General features: G+C 44.4%; 1 protein-coding gene across 1 annotated transcript; it reads left to right on the top strand.

Annotated features, from left to right (window-relative positions):
* The first annotated feature begins 231 nt into the window (after positions 1–231).
* On the top strand, positions 232–24,190 carry mapk11 (mitogen-activated protein kinase 11). The gene is made up of 13 exons (XM_038294242.1): positions 232–289; positions 393–525; positions 11,121–11,250; positions 11,363–11,421; positions 12,520–12,631; positions 12,919–12,948; positions 15,505–15,552; positions 18,363–18,477; positions 18,562–18,633; positions 22,124–22,203; positions 22,348–22,426; positions 22,574–22,747; positions 22,927–24,190. The coding sequence occupies exons 2-13, from the start codon at positions 413–415 to the stop codon at positions 22,998–23,000; spliced, it is 1,086 nt and encodes a 361-aa protein (XP_038150170.1). The 5' UTR covers positions 232–289; positions 393–412; the 3' UTR covers positions 23,001–24,190.
* Positions 24,191–24,471: the final 281 nt, after the last annotated feature.

Raw genomic sequence — 24,471 nt, 5'->3', positions numbered from 1 at the left:
ATCAGTCAACTTTTTTTTTCAGCGGCCCTAATCCTAATGGTAACTAGAATATAAAAAATATGAAATTATTCAAAACGATATAATAAATATTTTATAAATACCAATATAATGTAGTATTTTAGATAAATATATAATCATCAGGGTTTGTCTGTTATGTAATGAGTTTTCGCTGTGGGGTGGGGGGGTGGGGGGTGAGGTGGGTGGAGTATCTGGAGGGAGGGGTGGGGGGGGGGGGGGGGGGGTTGCCGGTTCGTTCTGCAGCAGCAGCAGATCGGCTCAGGAAGCAGGAGTCAGTCTAATCTACACATTTCTATCTTTGCTCTTTCATCCTTTCATCCTCCTTTTTTTCTTCCCTTTTATTTTTTATTTATTAATTTATTTATTTTTTATAGCTGGTAGATAGAAAATAAAAATGTCAGCCAGACCCGGATTCTACCGGCAGGAGCTGAACAAGACCGTATGGGAGGTTCCGGAGCGGTACCAGAACCTGACGCCGGTGGGCTCTGGAGCCTATGGCACTGTGTGGTGAGTTCTGCGGTGCGGTGCGGTGCGGTGCGGGGAGCGGGGCGAGGCTCCACTGTTTACTGTGAGTCCCGCATCAGAAGGCGTTTATCCAGACTTCCTGCAGCAGAAGCAGAACCAGAGTTCTGTTAAAGATCCAGCAGGTCGGTTTGCATCATTCATGGCTGCTTTCAGTTTCAGCACCGGAATTTCCCGAACAGCTCCCCACCCCTCCTCCCACCGCATCTCTGCAGGTCTGGACATCACCTCCAGACTGGTACCCTGAAATCCACCTGCATCATCATCATCATCCTCCTCCTGATCATCATCATCATCCTCTTCTTCTTTGCCCTGCCACCTGCTACACTCTTTGTTTCCACCCAGCTGCTTCATTTTGGTTTAATTTCTTCATCAGCTAGTGGTACATGGTTGCCATGGCAATCTGTCACGGTGAAGACCTCATCTAGCAGCCACCCATCATTAGGCTCAGCCAGCAGGTTGCATAAAGGGTGAAGGGAGAATTAAATATGATAAAAACATTCCTACTGATTCAGCTGCGGAGTGAAAATGGTTCCATTATTTCTGTAAATGGAACAAATGGAAAAGTGAGAAGAAATGAAATCTAGATATGAAACTTTGTAAAACTTCTTTAAGAGGAATGCAACTGGTAAAACTTAATCTGAAATAAGGAATTTAAAAATATGTATTTTTAAAAAAATAATAATATTTAGATAAAAAACATAAAAACTTCGATAAAAAAGGTAACAAAAATTGAAAAAAAAAAACAATTTGAAAAAAAAAAATTGCGAAAATAGCGATGTTGCTTTCTAACCTTTTTGAAAATTAAGACATTTGTTTAAGTCGGATTTTTTTTGGATGACAGATTTCCATTTACAAAACGTGTTCTTTGCTTGCAACAATGATGGAATGAAGTTTACTCCATAGTCTAGGGTGGAGGTCTTCAACAGCTGTCCCATCAACCAGGAATCAGAAATACTTTAATAATCCCAGGGAGGGATTACTTTAGTTACATTACTCCATCTGTAATAGAGTGACTATAGGAGCAGTTTATAGTTAAATATAGTTTATATTTAGTTTACTGATTATAAACGCACGTCGTAGTTTTTGTTCATTCGAATGAAAATATGTTTTCTTTTTCTTCAGCAAAGCATAAAAAATATGAAAGTGCAGTTGATGGTTTTAATGTCAGAAAATGTGAAATTTTTTATGACGAATAAATAATGCAGGGCATCTAAATTCGTTTTCATTCCTTCTTAGGGAATTTATACCAACAGCCTCCAGTTTGTTAGTCCCAACTTGAGAAATGGTTTTGACGCGTACTACAGTACAATCATTTGTGTAACAGGAGCTCTGATTCTGCAGTATGGGAGGATGGACGGGGTCAGATTACACTCAAACTCAGGCTGTTTAGCTGCACCTAAAGCTGCATGGGTCTGCATTCTCCCTGCTGGGGTAACGGTAGTAAAAATAGAGCGACTATTGATATTCTCCTCTGTTTGCTGTGTAACTCAGGCCTTTGCTCGAGTACTTCGCTTCTCGGAATAGCAGCAGATTAAAAATGTATGGCAGGATCACGACTTCTGTTGCCGTTTATCCGTCTGTCGTTGAAACAGCGCTAATTTAAAAAAAAGCATAACGTCTTTTATCCTCAAGGCTGCAAAATAAAAACTGTTTATATTTCAGATGGGATAAAATTGGTTTTACTTACACTCTACTGTACAGAAACGAAAAAGAGACAAAATTCATAAAATGTTTGTATGACTTTAAGATTATGAGCCTTTTATCTGTTAACAATTTAAAAGGCAAACTATTTCATTATAAAATGTTTAAATATTTCTAATTATGTTAATTATGAAGGCTTATTACTTGAGATATTTCATTCCATATACTTCTATTTTAATCAAATACTAAATTATTAAATCAAGTCTTGTTTCACCAATCAGAATCATAACTTTGTGGATTAATATTAAAAGTTATTTATTTTATGTAGGAGAGATATTTGAAGTGGCAGAAAGAATTGTTGGTACTTTTCACTTCCAGCCAATCAGAACGCTCGCTCTTGACCAATAAAAAACTGCTGATGTGCAGCAGACCAATAGAAAAGCTGCTCCAGAGTGAAGCCTGCAAACAGGAGTGAAAAAATGTGATCTAAAAAATACAATTAGGATAAAATGTTATTCATAAAACATAAAATAAAAAAATGAAATGTAAATATCATTTTTATATGAAAAACATTTTTGTAAAAATAAAATTTGAAAAAGGACAGAATTAATTCAATGTAAAACATTTATTTAAAAAAATAAAACCAAAAAGTCACACTTAAAACCTCATTTTTTTTTCTTTTTTTCTATTTCCACTTACAAAAACTTTTCCCTCTTTTTGCAAAAATGATGAAACAAAGTTGACTCTATATTATTGGACTTCTTACATTAGACTATTAGGTCAGACAGTTGGTCCTGCTGTCAGTTTGAGTTTTATTTTCTTCACCAGCGCTTTTAGAGTGTTTGATAGTTTTCTAAGAGAAGAAGTATTTCCTTATAACTTAGTGTTCTTTGTGATAGTTTTTTGTAGTCATTGCAGTAAAGTATTATGAGTATTACGACACTAACAGAGCTACTTTTGATCTCCAGCCTTTGTCAGAGATTTTCTCATGGTGGGGTTTATTAAACAAAGGGAGGGGGATGGGAGATGATGGGAGTTAACAGAGTGACTGCTCTTTTCACTTATGACCAACGAGCCATTCTTTTTTAAAACCCTCTTGAAATCACTGACCTCAGATCAGGGACGTGTTTCCTTCATGAAACTGGCTAAAGCTAAAGCTAAAGAATCTGTTCTCTGTAAGGCCAGACAGAATGAGAGGACAGAATATGGGATTCAGATTAAGGACTGTCATAAATCCTGAAAACATTTAATAATTAAACATCTTTTTCTATGAGACTCAAACTTAAAGGAATAGTACACCCAAAACATGATTAGCCTTCATTTTCTACTCACCCCCATGCTGAACAACACTCTGGAGTACTTTTTTGATATCTCAAATGCATCTGGAGATCTGGGAGGCTTCTTGCTGTCTGCTGACATTCAGATAATGGAGGTCTATGGTGCCCGAGGCAGAAAGGTCCATAAAAGTCCACAAAAAACGTGTCAATATTCCTCCATACTGCTCGTCCAATGTATTCCAAGTGTCCTGAGTGGGTAGCGTCCATAATTTACTCGAAACGAAGTCATTTAGAATGTTTTAGAGCATAAACAGTAGTGTATAGGATTTCCTGAAAGCGCGTTCACGACGCTACGGAAACCGCGGCAGACCAAACCAGATGAAAGTGCGCATTCAGCGTCTGCTCTGCCGATAATGCAAGCGTAGAAGAAGAAATGTGCTGTTTACCTGTGCAAAGAAAGAAACAACGAAAGAAAAATGTCTGAGGACTTCAGTGTTGAGGAAGAGCATGAGTTCTTTGCCGAGCTGAATGCGCACTTTCATCTGGTTTGACTATATTTGGTAAAGAGTGATAAAACGAGAGAAAGCATCAAGCTGAACCCGCCTTTCATTTTGTTTGATATTATTTAAAGTTGTAGGGAAATCACATTTCAATTTCAACTCATTCTTTATCAGACAATATTGTCCCAAAAGTTGGAAAATTTCGATTTAAAAAACAATCCTGTCTTAAAACCTGTGTCTAATTTCACTTGCGCCTCTTCTCCTGTTAATACGGTAAAGCCCTGGGGAGCGTCCGGCTCCAGGCTGCACGTGATCCAAATGAGCCAATGAGCTGTCAGTCTGGGTTGCTGCTGCTGCTACTTTTAGACACAGCAGGCAAACCTGTGGCAAGCCGGGCGATGGGAAAGAAGGAGAAGACCATGAGAAAAAGAGAGCAGAGAAAGTGTGGACTGCTGGAAGAACTGCGGTGAACTGGTGAAAGAAAAGTGAAATGGCGTGCTCAAAGATGACCCTGCACATTTAGAGGATGTTTGGCTCAACCTGCTGCTGTGAAGCAGGATTCTCCACCATGAACAGAATCAACAATAAATCTGGATCCAGGCTCAAAATGAGCTCCTTGATATGTGCTTGAGAATGGCTTAGTCTCCGGTTAAACCCAGGTTTAAAGCCTTGCAGGGCAGCCTAAAGCCCACTGCCAACATTAAGACAGAAAAAAGAAGAAAATAACAAACCATCAGTTCAGATATTTGTTTTGCCTCTTATTTTGTAATCTGCGTTGCATCAGGAGCTGTTATGTTGCAGTTGAGCTGAAGCAAAAGGGAAGAACAGAAATCAATGAGCTGTCTCAGCTGTGGGTGTGTGGCAGCAGCGTGGTCAGCATGTATGGAAGCTGGCAGAGGACAAACATAGATGCTGTGAGGCCTGCTTCTTGGGTAGTTTCCTTGTTTCTGCTGCGGACATCAGGCATGGCAGCAGGACGCACTCAGCTTCATTCAACCATGCAGACCTTCCAGCCCGTTGGGAAAGGCTTAACTTTAGGAACCCGTTATGAAAGGGAGTGTTTTTTTTTATGCATTGATTTAAAGCTAAAATATCCCCCATACTCTCTGTTTAGTTTGGTTTTAAATAACTGATTTTTACATGTTTCATTTCCTCTCTCAACTTCTGCTGTGCTTGCCAGCATTTCTCAGTTCTCTCCTGTGCTTCCTTCCTGTCTGTCCGCTCTGCTCTCTGCCAAACACGTTAGCTGGAGGGAAAGAATCGGCCCATGAAGCCGGTGTTCTGTCAGACCAGCATACCCAGTCTGACCAGCATACCCAGAGTCTAAACCTATTTATCCCATTAGTCCTTTTTTATGAAATGTCATATACAGAAAATGGGTTTTTACAAAGGTTATGGCCATGGGCGGTTCCTGACAGGGGCCAACGGGGGCCAGTGCCCCTGTAGATCATGTCCTGACCCCTTTATGGCCCCTGAACTGAAGACATAATGCTAATTATTTAAAAACAATAAGATGATAGCTTCAGTGGTATTGAGATAGGAGCCCAGTTTTTTTATTGGCTAAATGTTTTTTTTGAAAACTTAAAAAAATAAAATAAAATTCTTACAGCTGAATTTATCAATTTTTCTTGAGTTCTAACTCAGATTTTTTAGAAAACGGTCATTTTGACTTAAATTAAGTAAAAAATATGTAAAATTCCTAAATAATGAATGTATATTGACCTAATAAGAAATAGAATTTTAATCAAACCTAATTGAATAGAAATTTCTCTTAAATCCCTGCCCTGTTTTTATTTCATGCTTATCTGGGCCCCTCCTGGCCCCCTCCTGGGCCCCTGGTACATTTGGTCTAGAACCGCTACTGCGGAGGAAAAAATATCACATGGCAGTTAACCAGACTTTAAACGATTTTAATTCATAAGATTTTTTAATTTTGTTTTTCTTTTAACTGTAAATTAAAAAAAAAAAACAATAATTTTTGAAAAAGGGGTTAAAATAAGACCTTTTTTCTGAGTTAAATACATAAATTGTAACATTAACTTTTTATCAATGTATAACAGTGTTGTGCCCCCATGAAAACACGCTGGCCCCCTCCTGGCCCCCTCCTGGCTCCCTCCTGGCTCCCTCCTGGCTCCCTCCTGGCTCCCCCCTGGCTCCCTCCTGGCCCCCTCCTGGCTCCCTCCTGGCTCCCTCCTGGCTCCCTCCTGGCTCCCCTCTGGCCCCCTCCTGGCTCCCTCCTGGCCCCCTCCTGGCCCCCTCCTGGCTCCCTCCTGGCCCCCTCCTGGCTCCCTCCTGGCCCCCTCCTGGCCCCCTCCTGGCTCCCTCCTGGCTCCCTCCTGGCTCCCCTCTGGCCCCCTCCTGGCTCCCTCCTGGCCCCCTCCTGGCTCCCTCCTGGCTCCCTCCTGGCTCCCTCCTGGCCCCCTCCTGGCTCCCTCCTGGCCCCCTCCTGGCCCCCTCCTGGCTCCCTCCTGGCTCCCCTCTGGCCCCCTCCTGGCCCCCTCCTGGCCCCCTCCTGGCCCCCTCCTGGCTCCCTCCTGGCTCCCCTCTGGCCCCCTCCTGGCTCCCTCCTGGCCCCCTCCTGGCTCCCTCCTGGCTCCCTCCTGGCCCCCTCCTGGCCCCCTCCTGGCTCCCTCCTGGCTCCCTCCTGGCCCCCTCCTGGCCCCCTCCTGGCTCCCTCCTGGCCCCCTCCTGGCCCCCTCCTGGCTCCCTCCTGGCCCCCTCCTGGCTCCCCCCTGGCCCCCTGGTACATTTGGTCTAAAACCGCCACTGGTTATGGCGATCTGACCTTAAATAGTTTTTTCCGTACAAAACTAAAGAGATAAACGCAAATCTGATGTCTTGAGCATGCATACTGACTATGGGTATGCTGGTCTGATGCTGGTCTGATGCTGGTCTGACTGGGTATGCTGGTCTGATGCTGGTCTGATGCTGGTCTGATGCTGGTCTGACAGGGTATGCTGGTCTGATGCTGGTCTGATGGGGTATGCTGGTCTGATGCTGGTCTGATGCTGGTCTGATGGGGTATGCTGGTCTGATGCTGGTCTGGTGCTGGTCTGATGGGGTATGCTGGTCTGATGCTGGTCTGGTGCTGGTCTGATGGGGTATGCTGGTCTGATGCTGGTCTGGTGCTGGTCTGATGCTGGTCTGACGGGGTATGCTGGTCTGATGCTGGTCTGATGGGGTATGCTGGTCTGATGCTGGTCTGGTGCTGGTCTGATGGGGTATGCTGGTCTGATGCTGGTCTGATGGGGTATGCTGGTCTGATGCTGGTCTGATGGGGTATGCTGGTCTGGTGCTGGTCTGACGGGGTATGCTGGTCTGATGCTGGTCTGATGGGGTATGCTGGTCTGATGCTGGTCTGATGGGGTATGCTGGTCTGATGGGGTATGCTGGTCTGATGCTGGTCTGATGGGGTATGCTGGTCTGATGGGGTATGCTGGTCTGATGCTGGTCTGATGGGGTATGCTGGTCTGATGCTGGTCTGATGGGTTATGCTGGTCTGATGCTGGTCTGGTGCTGGTCTGATGGGGTATGCTGGTTTGATGCTGGTCTGATGGGGTATGCTGGTTTGATGCTGGTCTGATGCTGGTCTGGTGCTGGTCTGATGGGGTTTGCTGGTCTGATGCTGGTCTGATGCTGGTCTGATGCTGGTCTGGTGCTGGTCTGATGGGGTATGCTGGTCTGATGCTGGTCTGGTGCTGGTCTGATGGGGTATGCTGGTCTGATGCTGGTCTGGTGCTGGTCTGATGGGGTATGCTGGTCTGATGCTGGTCTGGTGCTGGTCTGATGGGGTTTGCTGGTCTGATGCTGGTCTGGTGCTGGTCTGATGGGGTATGCTGGTCTGATGCTGGTCTGATGGGGTATGCTGGTCTGGTGCTGGTCTGATGGGGTATGCTGGTCTGATGCTGGTCTGGTGCTGGTCTGATGGGGTATGCTGGTCTGATGCTGGTCTGGTGCTGGTCTGATGGGGTTTGCTGGTCTGATGCTGGTCTGATGCTGGTCTGATGCTGGTCTGATGCTGGTCTGATGCTGGTCTGATGGGGTATGCTGGTCTGATGCTGGTCTGATGGGGTATGCTGGTCTGATGCTGGTCTGGTGCTGGTCTGATGGGGTATGCTGGTCTGATGCTGGTCTGATGCTGGTCTGATGGGGTATGCTGGTTTGATGCTGGTCTGATGGGGTTTGCTGGTCTGATGCTGGTCTGATGCTGGTCTGATGGGGTATGCTGGTCTGATGCTGGTCTGATGGGGTATGCTGGTCTGATGCTGGTCTGGTGCTGGTCTGATGGGGTATGCTGGTCTGATGCTGGTCTGGTGCTGGTCTGATGGGGTTTGCTGGTCTGATGCTAGTCTGATGGGGTATGCTGGTCTGATGCTGGTCTGGTGCTGGTCTGATGGGGTATGCTGGTCTGATGCTGGTCTGGTGCTGGTCTGATGGGGTATGCTGGTCTGATGCTGGTCTGGTGCTGGTCTGATGCTGGTCTGATGCTGGTCTGATGCTGGTCTGATGGGGTATGCTGGTTTGATGCTGGTCTGATGGGGTATGCTGGTCTGATGCTGGTCTGGTGCTGGTCTGATGGGGTATGCTGGTCTGATGCTGGTCTGGTGCTGGTCTGATGCTGGTCTGATGCTGGTCTGATGGGGTATGCTGGTTTGATGCTGGTCTGATGGGGTATGCTGGTCTGCTGGTCTGATGCTGGTCTGATGCTGGTCTGATGCTGGTCTGATGCTGGTCTGATGGGGTATGCTGGTTTGATGCTGGTCTGATGGGGTATGCTGGTCTGATGCTGGTCTGGTGCTGGTCTGATGGGGTTTGCTGGTCTGATGCTGGTCTGATGCTGGTCTGATGCTGGTCTGATGGGGTATGCTGGTCTGATGCTGGTCTGATGGGGTATGCTGGTCTGATGCTGGTCTGATGGGGTATGCTGGTCTGATGCTGGTCTGGTGCTGGTCTGATGGGGTTTGCTGGTCTGATGCTGGTCTGATGCTGGTCTGATGCTGGTCTGGTGCTGGTCTGATGGGGTATGCTGGTCTGATGCTGGTCTGGTGCTGGTCTGATGGGGTATGCTGGTCTGATGCTGGTCTGGTGCTGGTCTGATGGGGTATGCTGGTCTGATGCTGGTCTGATGCTGGTCTGATGCTGGTCTGGTGCTGGTCTGATGGGGTATGCTGGTCTGATGCTGGTCTGATGCTGGTCTGGTGCTGGTCTGATGGGGTATGCTGGTCTGATGCTGGTCTGATACTGGTCTGACGGGGTATGCTGGTCTGATGCTGGTCTGATGGGGTATGCTGGTCTGATGCTGGTCTGGTGCTGGTCTGATGGGGTATGCTGGTCTGATGCTGGTCTGGTGCTGGTCTGGTGCTGGTCTGATGGGGTATGCTGGTCTGATGGGGTATGCTGGTCTGGTGCTGGTCTGATGGGGTAGGCTGGTCTGATGCTGGTCTGACGGGGTATGCTGGTCTGATGCTGGTCTGATGGGGTATGCTGGTCTGATGCTGGTCTGATGCTGCTCTGATGGGGTATGCTGGTCTGATGCTGGTCTGATGCTGCTCTGACGGGGTATGCTGCTCTGACGGGGTATGCTGGTCTGATGCTGGTCTGATGCTGCTCTGACGGGGTATGCTGGTCTGATGCTGGTCTGATGCTGGTCTGATGCTGGTCTGATGGGGTATGCTGGTCTGATGGGGTATGCTGGTCTGATGCTGGTCTGATGCTGGTCTGACGGGGTATGCTGGTCTGATGGGGTATGCTGGTCTGATGCTGGTCTGATGCTGGTCTGACGGGGTATGCTGGTCTGATGGGGTATGCTGGTCTGATGCTGGTCTGACGGGGTATGCTGGTCTGATGGGGTATGCTGGTCTGACGGGGTATGCTGGTCTGATGCTGGTCTGATGGGGTATGCTGGTCTGATGCTGGTCTGGTGCTGGTCTGACGGGGTATGCTGGTCTGACAGAACACCGGCTGCAGCAGGGCTTACTGTCTGGTGCTTTGAATGAAGCACTTTAAAGAAACGTGACGTCCTCTTTTCATGAGTTCCACCACATCCTCTTTCACTCCCTCCTTCTATGTGTGCCTCTATCAGCCCGTCTCCCATCATCAGACACAGACGCAATCAGCAGCGGCGGATTTCAGGTTTAAGACTTCAGGTTTAAGAAACTTTGCATTCTCTGTAGACTCATGACATTACTGTTAAAACACATTTATTGCCAAACAGATAGTTTTGTTTTTTCTTTATGTTTCAAAATCGTTTTGGTTAAGATCATTTTCTCAGATAAAGACATGAATGAATACTAAATCAGTTTTCAGATGAATGCTTTTTTTTTTTTTTAGGGGGCATAAACGATTCAAAACAGACGTGAAATAAAGGTTAATTAATTAACTGCCAATAAGTTGTAGAAAACTTAGTTCAGAGTCATAAGTTAGAAAGTATAGAAAAGATAAAAAAAAGTGACGCATCCTGAAAAAATCTGAAGACATTCAAGAAGAAAAGAACAAAGTCCACCGCTGATATCTATCACTTTCTAAACAGTTTTCCTGTTTCCCAGCCTTCAGAGCTCCAATAGGAGCCATTGTCTATAAATAGATTAAATGTTGAACCCAGTATTGGCTGTCTTAGCAGAACTACAATAGAACAACATCACCACTCATCGAGGAGGTCACAAAAAGAACAGATTTCAACATCTAAAGCACTGCAAACCTCATTTCTCTTGACAGGATTAATGCGGCCTTTAATTCTGTTCTCCACTGGAAAAAACTTGAGGAAGATTATTTGCACTGGAAAAATCGAAATCTAGATAGTCCAGGAAACACACAGCCAGGCAGACGAGCTCCGAGCCAGGTCCCATGTCAGAGGATGAAGAGAGCACATCCAGTTAGTCACAGTCAGAGAAACAGGACTACACTGGAAAACAGCAGAATGATGAAAAAGGGGTCCCTATGTCCTCCAGCAGTCTAAGCCTATAGCAGCAGAACTATAGAGATAGCTCAGGATAACCTGAGCCACTCTAACTAGAAGCTTTATCAAAAAGGAAAGTTTTAAGCCTAGCCTTAAAAGTAGATAGGGTGTCTGCCTCACGGACTAAAACTGGTTTAACACAAACAAACAAAAACAAAACATGATGATGTACTAACAGTTTTCCGTATCTTTCCTCTCCCGCAGCTCGGCTTATGATGTCGTCTCGAGGCAAAAGGTTGCAGTGAAGAAGCTTTCCAGGCCCTTTCAGTCGCTGATCCACAGCCGCCGCTCCTACCGGGAACTCCGACTTCTCAAGCACATGAAACACGAGAATGTGAGTGGTGCTTTTAAAAAAAAAGGATATCAAAACACCCCATATGTGTGTGTCTATGTGCTTTAGCTCGCCCACTCATCAGCTCTGCTTACGGCCGTCTGTTTTTCTGCAGGTTATAGGGCTGCTTGACGTCTTCACGCCTGCGGGGAGATTAGAGGACTTCAATGAACTGTAAATCTCTTTTTACTTGGTGTTTATTACAAGCTGTACAGGTGTTACACCTCCTAGCCACAAACGGATAACGCTGTCTTCATGGGGAGGGATGCTGGGTGGTCTTAAGGGGGATTAAAGGCCTGCAGAGATCTCTGATTGTTGCCATGGCAGCATCACTAATGCTCCTACATCTACCATATTCACATAAGGGATTTACCATTAGGCAATACTAGTTCCTGGGGGCCCCATAAAACTCTGCTTCCATGTATGGTTAATACAACTATTCCTTATTTGTGCACATTAATTATGTTTTTGATTAGAATCCTTTTGCTAAAATGCCATCAGAATGTTTATAATATTAAGTCTCAGCCCCCCCTTCAGTGTCCACCATATTGGATCAGTCCATTTGCTGCACATGTTCAGAAAGGTCCAAACAGACAGCAGCAAACCATTTGAAAACAAACCATGCAAAGAGCAGTGTTGCCAACTTAGCGCTTTAGTCGCTATATTTAGCCACTTTTCAGACCCCTCTAGCACTTTGATTTCTAAAAAGCTCCTAGCGCCAAATCTAGAGACTTTTTTCTGCTACTGGAGACTTTGGAGACAACATCTAAAAGCAGCGAACTCTGCTCTCCAGAGCGAGTAGATTGGTAACCCCGCCTCCTGCTCTCCTCTATCTTGTCTGCTGTCATGATTCATGCAGCTATTATTTCATCCAAATGAAAAATGGAGAACAGATAAGCAGATCATGGCTTGTCTACAGTGAAAAGAAGGACTGGGTTATTTACTTTGGCCTTTTTGGAAACACAGGAAGGAGCAATCAGCTAAGTGAGCTTAGTGCTTGGAAAAAATCTTTCATTCCTTTAGAGACAGCATGAAAAGTCAGCTGAGTACAAAACATAGAGAGGAAAACAAGAAGAAAAGGGACAAGAAGAGAGGGACAAAACCTAGAACAGATAATGGATGTCTATTCTATTAACGTTTCTCTATGTGGAGAATGGGGCTGTTTGATGTGTTGTCTTCTCCATTCAGAGGGCCCCCTGCTCATCTTTGCTTAGGGCCTCAACTTTCCTAAACCTGCCCCTGCCCATATTCATTGTTATTTTCTTTTTGCAGTTATCTGGTCACCAACTTGATGGGTGCAGACCTCAACAACATCGTCAAGTTTCAGAAGCTGTCAGACGAGCATGTGCAGTTTTTAATTTACCAGCTGCTCCGTGGCCTTAAGGTAAATATCTGCATGGAGAACAGAGGGATTATAATCCCTCTAATGAGCAGTGAGGTACAGTCTGAGCGGAGGTGTTCACGGAGAGGGTTTATGCCCGGTCCAGCTGCTCGGTGAGGCAGCTGGCCGATCCGACCTGCCCGGTTACCATGGAGAAGACAAAAGCAGCCTCCTTGTAAGGAGGAACTAATGTGGTGAACTGATCTCTGACCTCCGTCTCTTTTATGTCCTCTCCTCCTCCCCCGCTCCCCCCCTTGCCCTCCTGCCCCACCCCACCGCCGGCTGAACAGTACATCCATTCAGCAGGATTGATCCACAGAGTGAGTAACAACTTTCACATTCTTGCCTCTTTGGTGAGAAGTAGAAAAGATAAAAACTTCTAAAAGTAAAAACTTCTTCACACTTAGTGTATTTTTATAAGACTTTATAAAATACTGTGTATTTGTGAAGCCAAGGAGAAAAAGTTAAAAACTGATTGGATATAGATCTTGACTTTAATTGGGGTATTTTAACAGATGAATGTTCGAGGATGTGAAACATGGCGCCGTCGGTCCGACTGTAGGTCGAGGGTCCAAACCTGTCCTCCAGTTTAAAAGATGTCTCCGTATTTCTCTGTTCTGTTTCAATTCAGATGTTTAACCCGCATCCTTGGTTCACGTCTGGATCAGTCAAAGAAAGGGTCTAAACTATGGAGTGAATTTTATTCCAAAAAACCTTCAAGTCTGAGTTTAATTTTATTGGCAGAAGAACCAAAAAAATAAATGAATTCACATATTTTATGTACAGTGCAGAGACATTTCTATTTCTCTTATGTTTCTGTCTCTTGGTCAAAGGTTTGTTAATGTTTGGTGTTAAGTTAGGAATGTCAGGGTTGGGTTGAGGTTTTGAGGACACAAATGCAGAGGTGAATTGTTGTAGATTTAATTAAATAACTGAGGCAAAAAAAACAAAAAAAAAGTGACACGGAGTAATTGTCTAATGTGAAACAGCCTGATTACATTTAGTAATACATACAGGTTTCCATGGGTTACTTTATGACATTAGATAGTTGGAAACAGATCTGATTACTAATTACCATTTTTTTTTCAGACTATAAGCTGCTACTTTTTTCCCACGCTTTGAACCATGAGGCTTATAAGAAGGTGCGGCTTTTCTGTGGATTTTTAATAACCGCCAGAGAGGGAAGTCAAAGTTGGAAAACAAAGAATAAGCAGGAACGACGGAGAATTCACAAATTTTGACGTTTATTTGCCACATTAAAGCTGCCGAACCGAAGAAGAGACTGGACTCAACTCCTGCAAAGCAGAAATTAAGAGCCGATGGCAACTCCTATAGCGTTGAATTAAAGAGCCAACAAAGCTAACAAGCTAACGGGAGCTAGCATTCTTCTTCCTCCCTACTCCAGGGGCTAAATGTAGAGCTCCCCCTACAGGTTTGGAGGGAGACAGTTCAGTAGATATCAGCAGCTTATGGCCCTGCGCGGCCTATGGCCCGGCGCGGCTTATGGCCCGGCGCGGCTTATGGCCCGGCGCGGCTTATGGTCCGGCGCGGCTTATGGCCCGGCCTGGCTTATGGCCCGGCGCGGCTTATGGCCCAGCCTGGCTTATGGCCCGGCGCGGCTTATGGCCCAGCCTGGCTTATGGCCCAGCGCGGCTTATGGCCCAGCCTGGCTTATGGTCCGGCGCGGCTTATGGCCCAGCCTGGCTTATGGCCCAGCCTGGCTTATGGCCCGGCGCGGCTTATGGCCCGGCGTGGCTTATGGCCCGGCCTGGCTTATGGCCCGGCGCGGCTTATGGCCCAGCCTGGCTTATGGCCCTGCGCGGCTTATGGCCCAGCCAGGCTTATGGTCCGGCGTGGCTTATGGCCCGGCGCGGCTTATGGCACAGCCTGGCTTATGGCCCGGCTCGGCTTATGGCCCGGCGCGGCTTATGGTCCGGCGCGGCTTATGGCCCGGCCTTGCTTATGGCCCAGCCTGGCTCATGGCCCGGCGCGGCTTATGGCCCAGCCTGGCTTATGGTCCGGCGCGGCTTATGGCCCGGCCTGGCTTATGGCCCAGCCTGGCTTATGGCCCAGCCTGGCTTATGGCCCGGCGTGGCTTATGGCCCGGCGTGGCTTATGGCCCGGCGCGGCTTATGGCCCAGCCTGGCTTATGGCCCGGCGCGGCTTATGGCCCGGCGGGGCTTATGGCCCAGCGCGGCTTATGGCCCAGCCTGGCTTATGGTCCGGCACGGCTTATGGTCCGTGGCTTATGGCCCGGCGCGGCTTATGGCCCAGCCTGGCTTATGGCCCGGCGCGGCTTATGGCCCGGCGTGGCTTATTGCCCGGCGTGGCTTATGGCCCAGCCTGGCTTATGGCCCGGCGTGGCTTATTGCCCGGCGTGGCTTATGGCCCAGCCTGGCTTATGGCCCGGCGCGGCTTATGGCCCGGCACAGCTTATATTGAGGCGTCTCTATAGTCCTGAAAATACCGTAGATATTTTCCAGTGCTAAATTAAATGTTTTTCACACTTCTCAGGTTTATATTTGCGTAAAAAATTTGAAATCATGTTGTATTTTCCTACCATCTTACAATAAATTACAGCGCCATCTGCCAGAGGTAGCACATTTCCCCTCATTATTTTAGATAAAACATTTTTTTTTTCTTAAATCGATGCTAAGAACTGAAAGATCGATATTGTATCGGACAGCCAAAAATTACGATGTATCAGCAAATCGAATTTTTCCTATAACCCTATCCCCAAGATAAAGTTTGTGGTTTTATTTTAATATAAATTAGCTTCTTAGCACCTTATTGTACTTATTACAGAATACAAGGATTTACTGCTTCTCTGTCTCTCATAGATTTCCTTACTTCTTGTGCTTTTATGTCTCTTCTAGGACCTTAAGCCAAGTAATGTGGCAGTGAATGAAGACTGTGAGCTAAGGGTAAGATCAGCTTTTTCTTTAGTGTTAAAGCCTCTAGTCCAGAGGTCACGGATTAGCAGACCACGATCCGGATCCACCTGCTGGCTAATCTGGACCCAACCTGATTCAAAACATTCATAAAGTACTGCATTTTGTCCGATGACAGTGTCTAAATTCACTCGCACCGCTTCTCCTGTTAATACGGTAAAGCCCTGGGCAGCGTCCGGCTCCAGGCTGCACGTGATCCAAATGAGCCAATGAGCTGTCAGTCTGGGTTGCTGCTGCTAGCTCAGTGTTGCCAACTCAGCGACTTTGTCGCTATATTTAGCGACATTTCAGAGCCCTTCAGCGACTCTTTTTCAAAAAAGCAACTAGCTACAAATCTAGCGACTTTTCTGGTGTCACTAGCGGCTTTTGGAGGCTCTTACATAAAAGCACGTATCGTTCCTACTCTTGTCCTCCAGCAACAGGTGCTGCCGTGGGGCGCCTCCCACGTCTCAACCCCGTTCTCCCGCTTCCGCAGGAGCCCCTCGCTCTCAGCGCTGCAGTCAGAGCCAAAGCGTGTTTACCTTAACAGCGTCCAGAATGCAAATGAAGCGCGCGGGTTGATCACGCGGTGCCGCCACGCCCTGGCTTACATTCAGGGCGGGAGCGAGCGGGATGTAAAATGTTATTTGGTCTAAAATAAATAACTGAATTTGAAACGTAAATAAGTAATAAATAACGGCGTTTGATTAGTCAGTTAATCATGGGCGTAGGTTTGCATAGGGACCATAGGGACATGTCCCTACCAAAATTTTGGACGGACCTATTTGTCCCTACCAATAATTGGATGTAAACAACATGTTTATAATTTACTATACAGCAGCCGCTTCTTTTCCTCTGCAGCTTCTCTGCCTGGTAGCTGCAGCTGCCTGCTCTTTCCTGTCCCTTTCACATAGCAGCGCATCAACTGTGCTGCGCGGTTTAACTCTCTGATTATGCTTCTCTCTTTCTGATTGTGTGTTTTCTAGTCTGTATGTGCGCGCGCTGGTGCTTGGAGTGCGAAAAAAAAAAGACGCTAAAATAAATTAATATTGGGCTATGAAACTAGTCCGAATTAAAAAATATATTATCTACGCTAAAACAGGCGAAAGCTTCAGACTGGAGTTCTGTAAAGAAGCAGGAGAGAGTTTTTTGATTTGTGGAACTTGAGAAATGTAAGTTAACAACGTTAGGATTTCTTTTATTTTATCTTTTAATCAGATAGCCAAAGGCTCCTTAAAGAAGATCTTTTATGAAATGAAACCAGGTGAAACAGAAACGTTTAAACGTTTCCTTTGGAGGAGTTCTGGATGGAGAATATTGACAGACAAAGACTTTTTTTTTTTTTACTTCTTAAACGCTAAATGTTTACATATTTTTTTACAATCTTGGTATAATTCCTGCTCTAAGTGGGTCGCTCGGTCGGCTAAAGGCACATTTTAGTGGCCCTATACTCCAGTTTACGATTAATCAATTACTAAATTAGTTCACGATTATTTAAAGAATTTGTTAATATGATTGTTTCAGCCATAGATAAAATACATGAAATTAGCTTAGAGTAACTACAGCCCAGATGTACAACTTCTAATATTAATATTTTAAATGCTCAGTGTCAGTTCCTCTTATAGTTCCAGTGCACATGTAAATACAATACATTTATTTGCTGTCCCTTGAATGTATTATGTTGCATAATCCAGATAGAGCATATTAGATTAAAAAAAATAAGAGTGGGTTTTACCTCTGTTTACCTCTGCACAATTCTCTATCTTCAGAAGAAAACACAGGATAAATCCACATATTATAGACTATATTTGGTTAAACAGACACTGTCTTAGTTGCAGGTAAATTTAAATGCAATCCTTTTCAAAGTGGAAAAAGTCCTAATTCCACATTCATCAGAGCCAGTTATGCTTTACATATTGATAAACAGCATCTAGTGCATGTAGTGCTTATAAGATTTGTATTAATGTAGCAAGAAATGCTGCTGTTCTCTTTAAACAAAATGAGCCCTTAAGCTCACATTCAGCATAAAAAAGAGCATGCATATTTTTGCAAAGGACCAATGAAACTGAAGAATAGTGTCCCTACCAAAGTTGAAATCAAACCTACGCCCTTGCAGTTAATCAACTTGTCCATTGTGTTTTCCTCTATAATATAATAATTTGTAGGCTCCTTAGTGAACCACAAGTGAAAAAAGTTGAAAAAAATATATATCAAATTTTAACTCCGCTATAGTGTCGCTTTATGGTTCATTTTGCCGGTCCCAACCAGGGTAAAGGAGGAGGGTTCATATTGTAAAAAAATAAACATAAATGGACAGAAAAATTAGTGTTTTTACTCACATTGTCTCTCTAACAACGTTATTTCTCCCATGGCTTAGTCTCTGGTTAAACCCAGGTTTAAAGCCTTGCAGGGCAGCCTAAAGCCCACTGCCAACATTAAGACAGAAAAAAGAAAGAAAATAACAAACGCTCAGTTCAGGGGTTTGAGAAAATATGGGAATCAGGAAATTATCTATAAAACAAACTGAACGATAGTTGTTCTCTACTTCAAAAAACACCTGAGATTTTAAAATGGAAATTTTAATAATTTTTATTTAAAAATTCAATGTATAACATGGATGCACAAAAAACTCATTTTATTTCAGTGTTAAATTCTGTTTAAAGTAACAGATTATAATTAAAAATGTCTCCAGACCTTTACTGGTTGATGATTTTCTTTATTCTGACCCCGATGGTTTTTAATTGGTTACCACTGCTCTAGTTGATCCTCTGTTAACTCTAAATAATGGTTTTATATCCCATCAGATCCTTGACTTTGGATTGGCCAGGCAGACCGATGATGAAATGACAGGATACGTGGCGACTCGCTGGTATCGAGCACCAGAGATCATGCTGAACTGGATGCATTACAACCAGAATGGTGAGATGCTGTCAAACCGTGGATGTTTAGGAGCTAAAAATCATTAAAGGCTGCTTCATCCGACCTGTTTCCTTTCTCTTGCAGTGGATATTTGGTCTGTGGGCTGCATTATGGGAGAGCTGCTGAAAGGAAAAGTCTTGTTTCCTGGGACCGACTGTATCCTTCATCATGGTTGCAAACGTTCTCCTCTGCTTTGCAGGAATTTCTCATCACGTCTCAGGGCTGCATAGATTTCTCCCAGATTTGCATTACAATCCCACATCTGTCAGACATGGAGCTCTGCAGCTACGTAGAGTGAATAGGAGCAATGACAAAAGGCTGAATTATCTGGATTCTACTATTCAGAGGCGAAGAACTGGGCTAAATATAATTATATCATCTGATCTTTGAGCTTCTGATTCCTATAAAAGCTTTCTGCTGTAATTTGAGCTCGTTCCAATGTCGTACAGTCATGTTGGTCTGTATGAGATGATTCAGCCAAATATTTCTGTTTTTATATTTTTAAATTATCCAACAAATTTTATATCAGAAAAGGATTTCACAGAATCAGAAAAAAAAATTAGGCATAACCCGTTTATCAACATGAAGTAGGCTTCTTTGATGCCTGTCCGCATTAAGGTCAGACGTCCAGTTTGTCCAGATGCTTCTGCTGCTCCTGTGTTCAATGCCAGAGAGCAGCTTTGCTATATTAGCTGTGATCAGAGGGTAAAAAGTAGTTAGAATCTATGTTGAAGTGAGAAAGTCCTCCTGAAAACATGGTCTGTGCAGTCAGTTCATCCAGATTACCATCCTGCCTTCAAAGATTATGGCCGTTTCTCAATTCACAAGAACGCGAGTATGTACTCGCGTTCTCGTCAAGTCCGTTCTTGGCGAGAACGCAGGAAGATCGGACTAGACGAGAACGCGAGTACGTACTCTCACATGCAACTTTCTTTAGCATTTCTTTAACAGTCAAAACTATTTATTCCCTACACAAAACATTTTGAAAACAATATTTTTTAATTTCTAAAGCTTAAAAAACAAAAAAAATTGGACGTTTTGCCGAATTAAAGCAAAAAACCGCCATCAGTACGAGCGCTACTTCACACATAACTAGACCGAGAGAAGTGCACTACAGACGGGGTAAATTTAGCCCTGGCTGCGGTTACCCTCGGAGGTCTGCTGGTCACTCTGGTCCGCTCAACGTCGGACTTTTATTTATTTATTTCGCACTAACTCTGTAAACAGGCCACACAGGGAGGCTTCAATGTATAATGTTATCGCCTCAAACAATTTCAAAACGTACTTTTGAAGAACAACAGCAGCAGAAAAGGGAATGTTTAACTTACCACTGTAAGCGCTGTCTGGAATCAAGCTGGGGCCGTGGGGCATTCTGGGGAAGCGGCCAGTCTGAAGAACGCACAAGTCTGCTCTGATGCATGCTGGATAAAGAGGGCGGGGCGAGAACAACATCCGGGGATTTGGTGCATTCTCGATCTGGCGTTTTCGAGAATTGGAACGGTACTCGGGCTGAGGCTGATGACGTGTCACGAGTACACGAGGACGCTCAAGAACGCATAGTGAGAAACGGCCTATTTCTCAGTGGGAGCCGCTCAGACCCCCACATACTGCGGTGCGCTGTCACTGGGAATCCCCAGCAGCAGCTGCCTCAGGCCCTGTTTAAACGAAGGGAAAACGCAGATATTTCCCAGCGATTTGGCCTCTAGTTTATGTCATGATTTAATTAAAGGTCTGACCCAAAATGCAGAAAACCAAACAGAGAGACCCGGGAAAAGTTTAACAGGTTTATCAAGAATATGGTGATGAATCCAGTGCTGTTCAGCACACTGTCAAACCGGAACTGGAAGGTGAGGGGAAGACACTGCGGTTAGTTCAGGCTCAGTGGGAAATTTGATTCTTAGGCTTAAATTGGAGGAATAGTTTGCAGACTCACTTCTCCAGAAAAAGGTGTCCTTTATGGAATCCAGTCTGTGTGGAATGTTCCAGTGATTGTCTTGTTTGGTGTTGGGCGGACGGGGATTACTCAGACTGCGGTTGTTCCTAGGTGAACGGAAAAGCTGACTTCCACTCAGGTTTCCTGCGGTACTTGAACGGGCTGCCGTGCAGATGAAACCTTTGCTCGATGTGAAGCTCAAACGACCTCTTGAGGAAAGTGGATCCAAACTTCCTGTTTGGAGTGAACGGAGAAGCTGACTGCCACTCAGATTTCCTGCTGTACTTGAACGGGCTGCGATGCAGATGAAACCTTTGCTTGATGCGAAGCTCAAACGACCTCTTGGGGAAAGTGGATCCAAACTTCCTGTTTGGAACCCCTGCTCAGTTAGAAGCTCAGTTGATCCTTCCAGGGAGAGAAGGTCCGAACAAATCCAGTTTGCAGGATGACTTCCTGCCGAGAGGCAAAGACAAAAACAAAGTTAAGACTCAGGTTAACAAAAACTCAGTTTGACTCAGCAAAACTCAGCTTGGCTAGAGTACCCAAAACTGGCAAACAAAAACTCAGGTTAGACTCTGCTAAACTAAACCTGGCAAGCGTACCCTGTTTAGGCAAACACTCTGGCGTCGAGGTAGTGGCAGTCAGCAGCTTAAGAACACTCCACAGGTAATGAGGCAACGAGCTGCAGGTGTGGATTCCTGGCAGTTTACACCAAAACCCTGTTTTTATCCCAGAAAACGATTACTTTTAAAACCTGCGGCCAAAGCGGAGATTTCTGATAAGGCCGGCTATGTGCTGCCCTGTCAACAGGGATAAATGGCGTTTTAGCTTCTTAAACGTCGCATTATGCGCCAAGAACTCCTGGGAACACCTGATTCTGAATATATACATGAAAACTGGGCGAGTAAATCACAGCCCAAGCTGCATCAGTCCAAACATGACTTTAAGTTTTTTTTTTTTATTCTTGAAAATAATCAGTCTTTTTTTGAACAGCAGTAATAAAGACATGCTTGCTTGTTGTGGCTGCTTTGTCATGTTTACATGTTGACATGCTGCTATATCTGTATTAATTGTGCTTTGGTGCTCACTATATCCATAAAATAAACTTGGTGGTTGAATAGTGGAGAATCTAATCTTTCATATGATGTCTAACATCTATAGTGGTAAACATTTTAACAGTGTTATTTTCAGGCATTCTGAGTTATTAGTTGTAAACGCTTTAAAACGGTGGGTTTCTAGAGGTTAAATCAACTCTGGTTAATATATAAACCTGACAGATTAAAACGGAATATTTATTTTTATTTATTGAGGTTAATATTTGTTAATACACTGCAAAAAATAGAAATCTCAATTAGTTATTTTATTTCTTAAAATAAGTGCATTTTTCCTTGAATTGAGGAGGTAAGTGAGACACTTTGCCAATGGAACAAGACGATTTCCTTTTAAAATAAGAAAAAACAATGTTATTGTCTTATTTCAAGTGCATATTATCTAACTGTCTTATTTTAAGAGTAAAAATACTCATTCCATTGGCAGATCATCTTATTTACCTGCTCAAATTAAGGGTAAATATACTTAATTTAAGAATTTTTTTACTTATTTCTGGATTATTTTTGCAGTGTAAAATGTGCTTGATGGTTCTGAGACCAGAAGCAGAGGAAATCCGTATCTCTGCAGATCAGCTGGATTGGCTTTAACTCCTCATGCTGTCAGATATCGACCAGCTGAAGAGAATCATGGAGGTGGTTGGCACCCCGACTCCAGACCTGCTGAAAAAGATCTGCTCCGAGCATGTGAGTAAGAAGGGAAAACACAAGCTCTGGTGTTATTTCCAGTGATCTGATCGATCGGTCGTTGCGTTCACAGCGTTGTTGATTGAGTTGTGGGTTTGTGGGAGTGGGGGGAGTCCATGCATCACTGGCTGTCTCTATTTGCAGGCCCAGAAGTACATCCAGTCTCTTCCCTTCATGCCTCAACAAGATATGGAAAAGATCTTCAGAGGAGCTAACCCGCTTGGTGATGCACCGCAAATTTAATTACGCACCATTTTCAGAAATGTGAAAACGGATGAGTGTCTGATTGCTGCTCTGTCCCTCCCGGAGGGTTAAAGCGCCGTTTTCAAACCCTCCTCCTCTCATTTCTGTGTTTCTGTTGCTCTGTTAGCCATCGATCTGCTGAAGCGGATGCTGGTTCTAGACTGTGATGAAAGGATCTCGGCCAGCGAGGCTCTGTCCCACCCTTACTTCTCCCAGTACCACGATCCAGACGACGAGCCAGAGGCCCCGCCTTACGACCAAACACTGGAGAGCAAGGACCGAACTCTAGAGGAGTGGAAAGGTGAACCCCAAGAATAATGGCTTTTTTTCACATTAAAAACCCCTAAAATACAGAGAAGGTTATTTTAATAGTGTAATAAAATATAACAAATTAAAATGGCGTAAAGTGCTGCAGCTAAAATGGCCATCACTGTTTGCTAACATGGTCTCTCTTCCCTTTCTGCCCGTGTTGTTCTGTAGAGTTGGTGTTCGAAGAGGTGAACAGCTTTAAAGCATCTGGCAACAAGACGGAGAGCCTTCAGGTGGAGCAGTAGGCTCCTCCCTGCTCCTCCCTGCTCCTGGTTCCTCGCCAGGGAGGAACCAGGTACGTACTATCTGGATGGGAAACGGACTAATGAAAAAAAAAGCAAAAGGAAATGAATTGTATTCTAGGAGTTAATCTAACGCACAAACATGGAGCCTGTTTGGGATCAAAAGGACACATCCGGAGCAGAAAGTTGCTTCCTGTTACATTTCTGCTTTCAGTCGGAGAAATGAGGAACTTTTCGGTGTCAAACGGACTCCTGAAGGGGCTGAAGGAAGAACTGGATGTTTACAGACAGAAGATGAAGACAAAAATGTGCACACTAGGATTTCCAAAGCAACATCAGGGACACATAGCATCACCCATCAGTTCCATCCACTTTTCTCATACTGCCTTTATGTTTAACCCTCTCGGGTGCCCTCACCGTCATCGTTTTCCATATTCCAGTCATGCAAAATGGTGGATTAAGAGTCAAAACCATTTTAAAAGAATTTTAGAAAATAAGGAATTAATTAAATTAAATATGGTGTGAGATATATGTCAAAATAAGCCTGGTATGGCTTTTGAATAAAACTGCTCGTCTCAGCATTTATCACACGTGTGCACACTTTGCACAAGTCTGACTTCATACAATCTGCATTAAAACAACCACAGATATAGTAAAATAAAATCCAACAAGTGCAAAAAATCCAAGGGACCCAGGAGGGTTAAAGGCTGCCTGCATTATACTGAAGCATGATTTATCACCATTTAACAGTCGTGTCTTATATCTGGTACTGTATTATAACCTCCCACTGTCTGTATGGCATAGTTGCAAAGGAAGATTCACTTTCAACTTGTTCTGTCCAAATGAGAGGTGGGCAAACAGCACACAAACCGCTGCTCCTTCTCTATGGAAATGTAAACACCAACTTTGCTGTTATAAGAAAGCTCATGAGCGATGCTGCAGGTCTGTGTTTACACTGTAACCGTGCTTCTCATATGCACATTCTGCTGATGGCTGATTGTTGATTACCTGCTATCTCTGGCTACTCTCCCTAACGCTCCACCCTTCATTTAATCTCACTTTAACCCCCTTCTTGGCGTTTGCAATGATTAATATTAAATGTTGTTTACAGTTAGCATCAAATCTCAAATGGTGTCTATTCAGTATCTCGTAACAGTGTCATTTCATTTACAGAGTCACTCAATTATCAAAAAGAGAAAAGGTCTGGAGTTTCTTAAAACAGCTGGTTTGGTTGTTATAGCAACCATAAAAGCTCTGTTAGAATTACCCAGGTATATTTTAATTTCCCAGGAAATCAAAATAGGGTTAATGACATTTTCTATTTTAGTGTCTCATCCTAACTTAATCCAATATTTATGCCCATCATCATGTGGTGCAGTCACTTAACTGAAGTGTAAAAGTCGCATGTACTTAAAGGTTGCGCAGATTATTACAGCATATCGTCGTCTATTTTTTTTTTCAACTGCAACACTTG

Source organism: Cyprinodon tularosa, unplaced genomic scaffold (genome assembly GCF_016077235.1).
Source record: "Cyprinodon tularosa strain WSP-4 unplaced genomic scaffold, ASM1607723v1 ctg337, whole genome shotgun sequence".
In the NCBI taxonomy this organism is placed as follows: domain Eukaryota; kingdom Metazoa; phylum Chordata; class Actinopteri; order Cyprinodontiformes; family Cyprinodontidae; genus Cyprinodon; species Cyprinodon tularosa.
This window is presented reverse-complemented; position numbering and strand designations above follow the sequence as displayed.

Bases quoted from the DNA above. Each gene is read 5' to 3' on its own strand.
- mapk11 (XM_038294242.1), top strand. From the start codon at position 413: ATGTCAGCCAGACCCGGATTCTACCGGCAGGAGCTGAACAAGACCGTA. The intron at 11,422-12,519 runs GTAAATCTCTTT...TTCTTTTTGCAG, and splicing joins TTAGAGGACTTCAATGAACT to TTATCTGGTCACCAACTTGA. The intron at 15,553-18,362 runs GTAAGATCAGCT...ATATCCCATCAG, and splicing joins ATGAAGACTGTGAGCTAAGG to ATCCTTGACTTTGGATTGGC.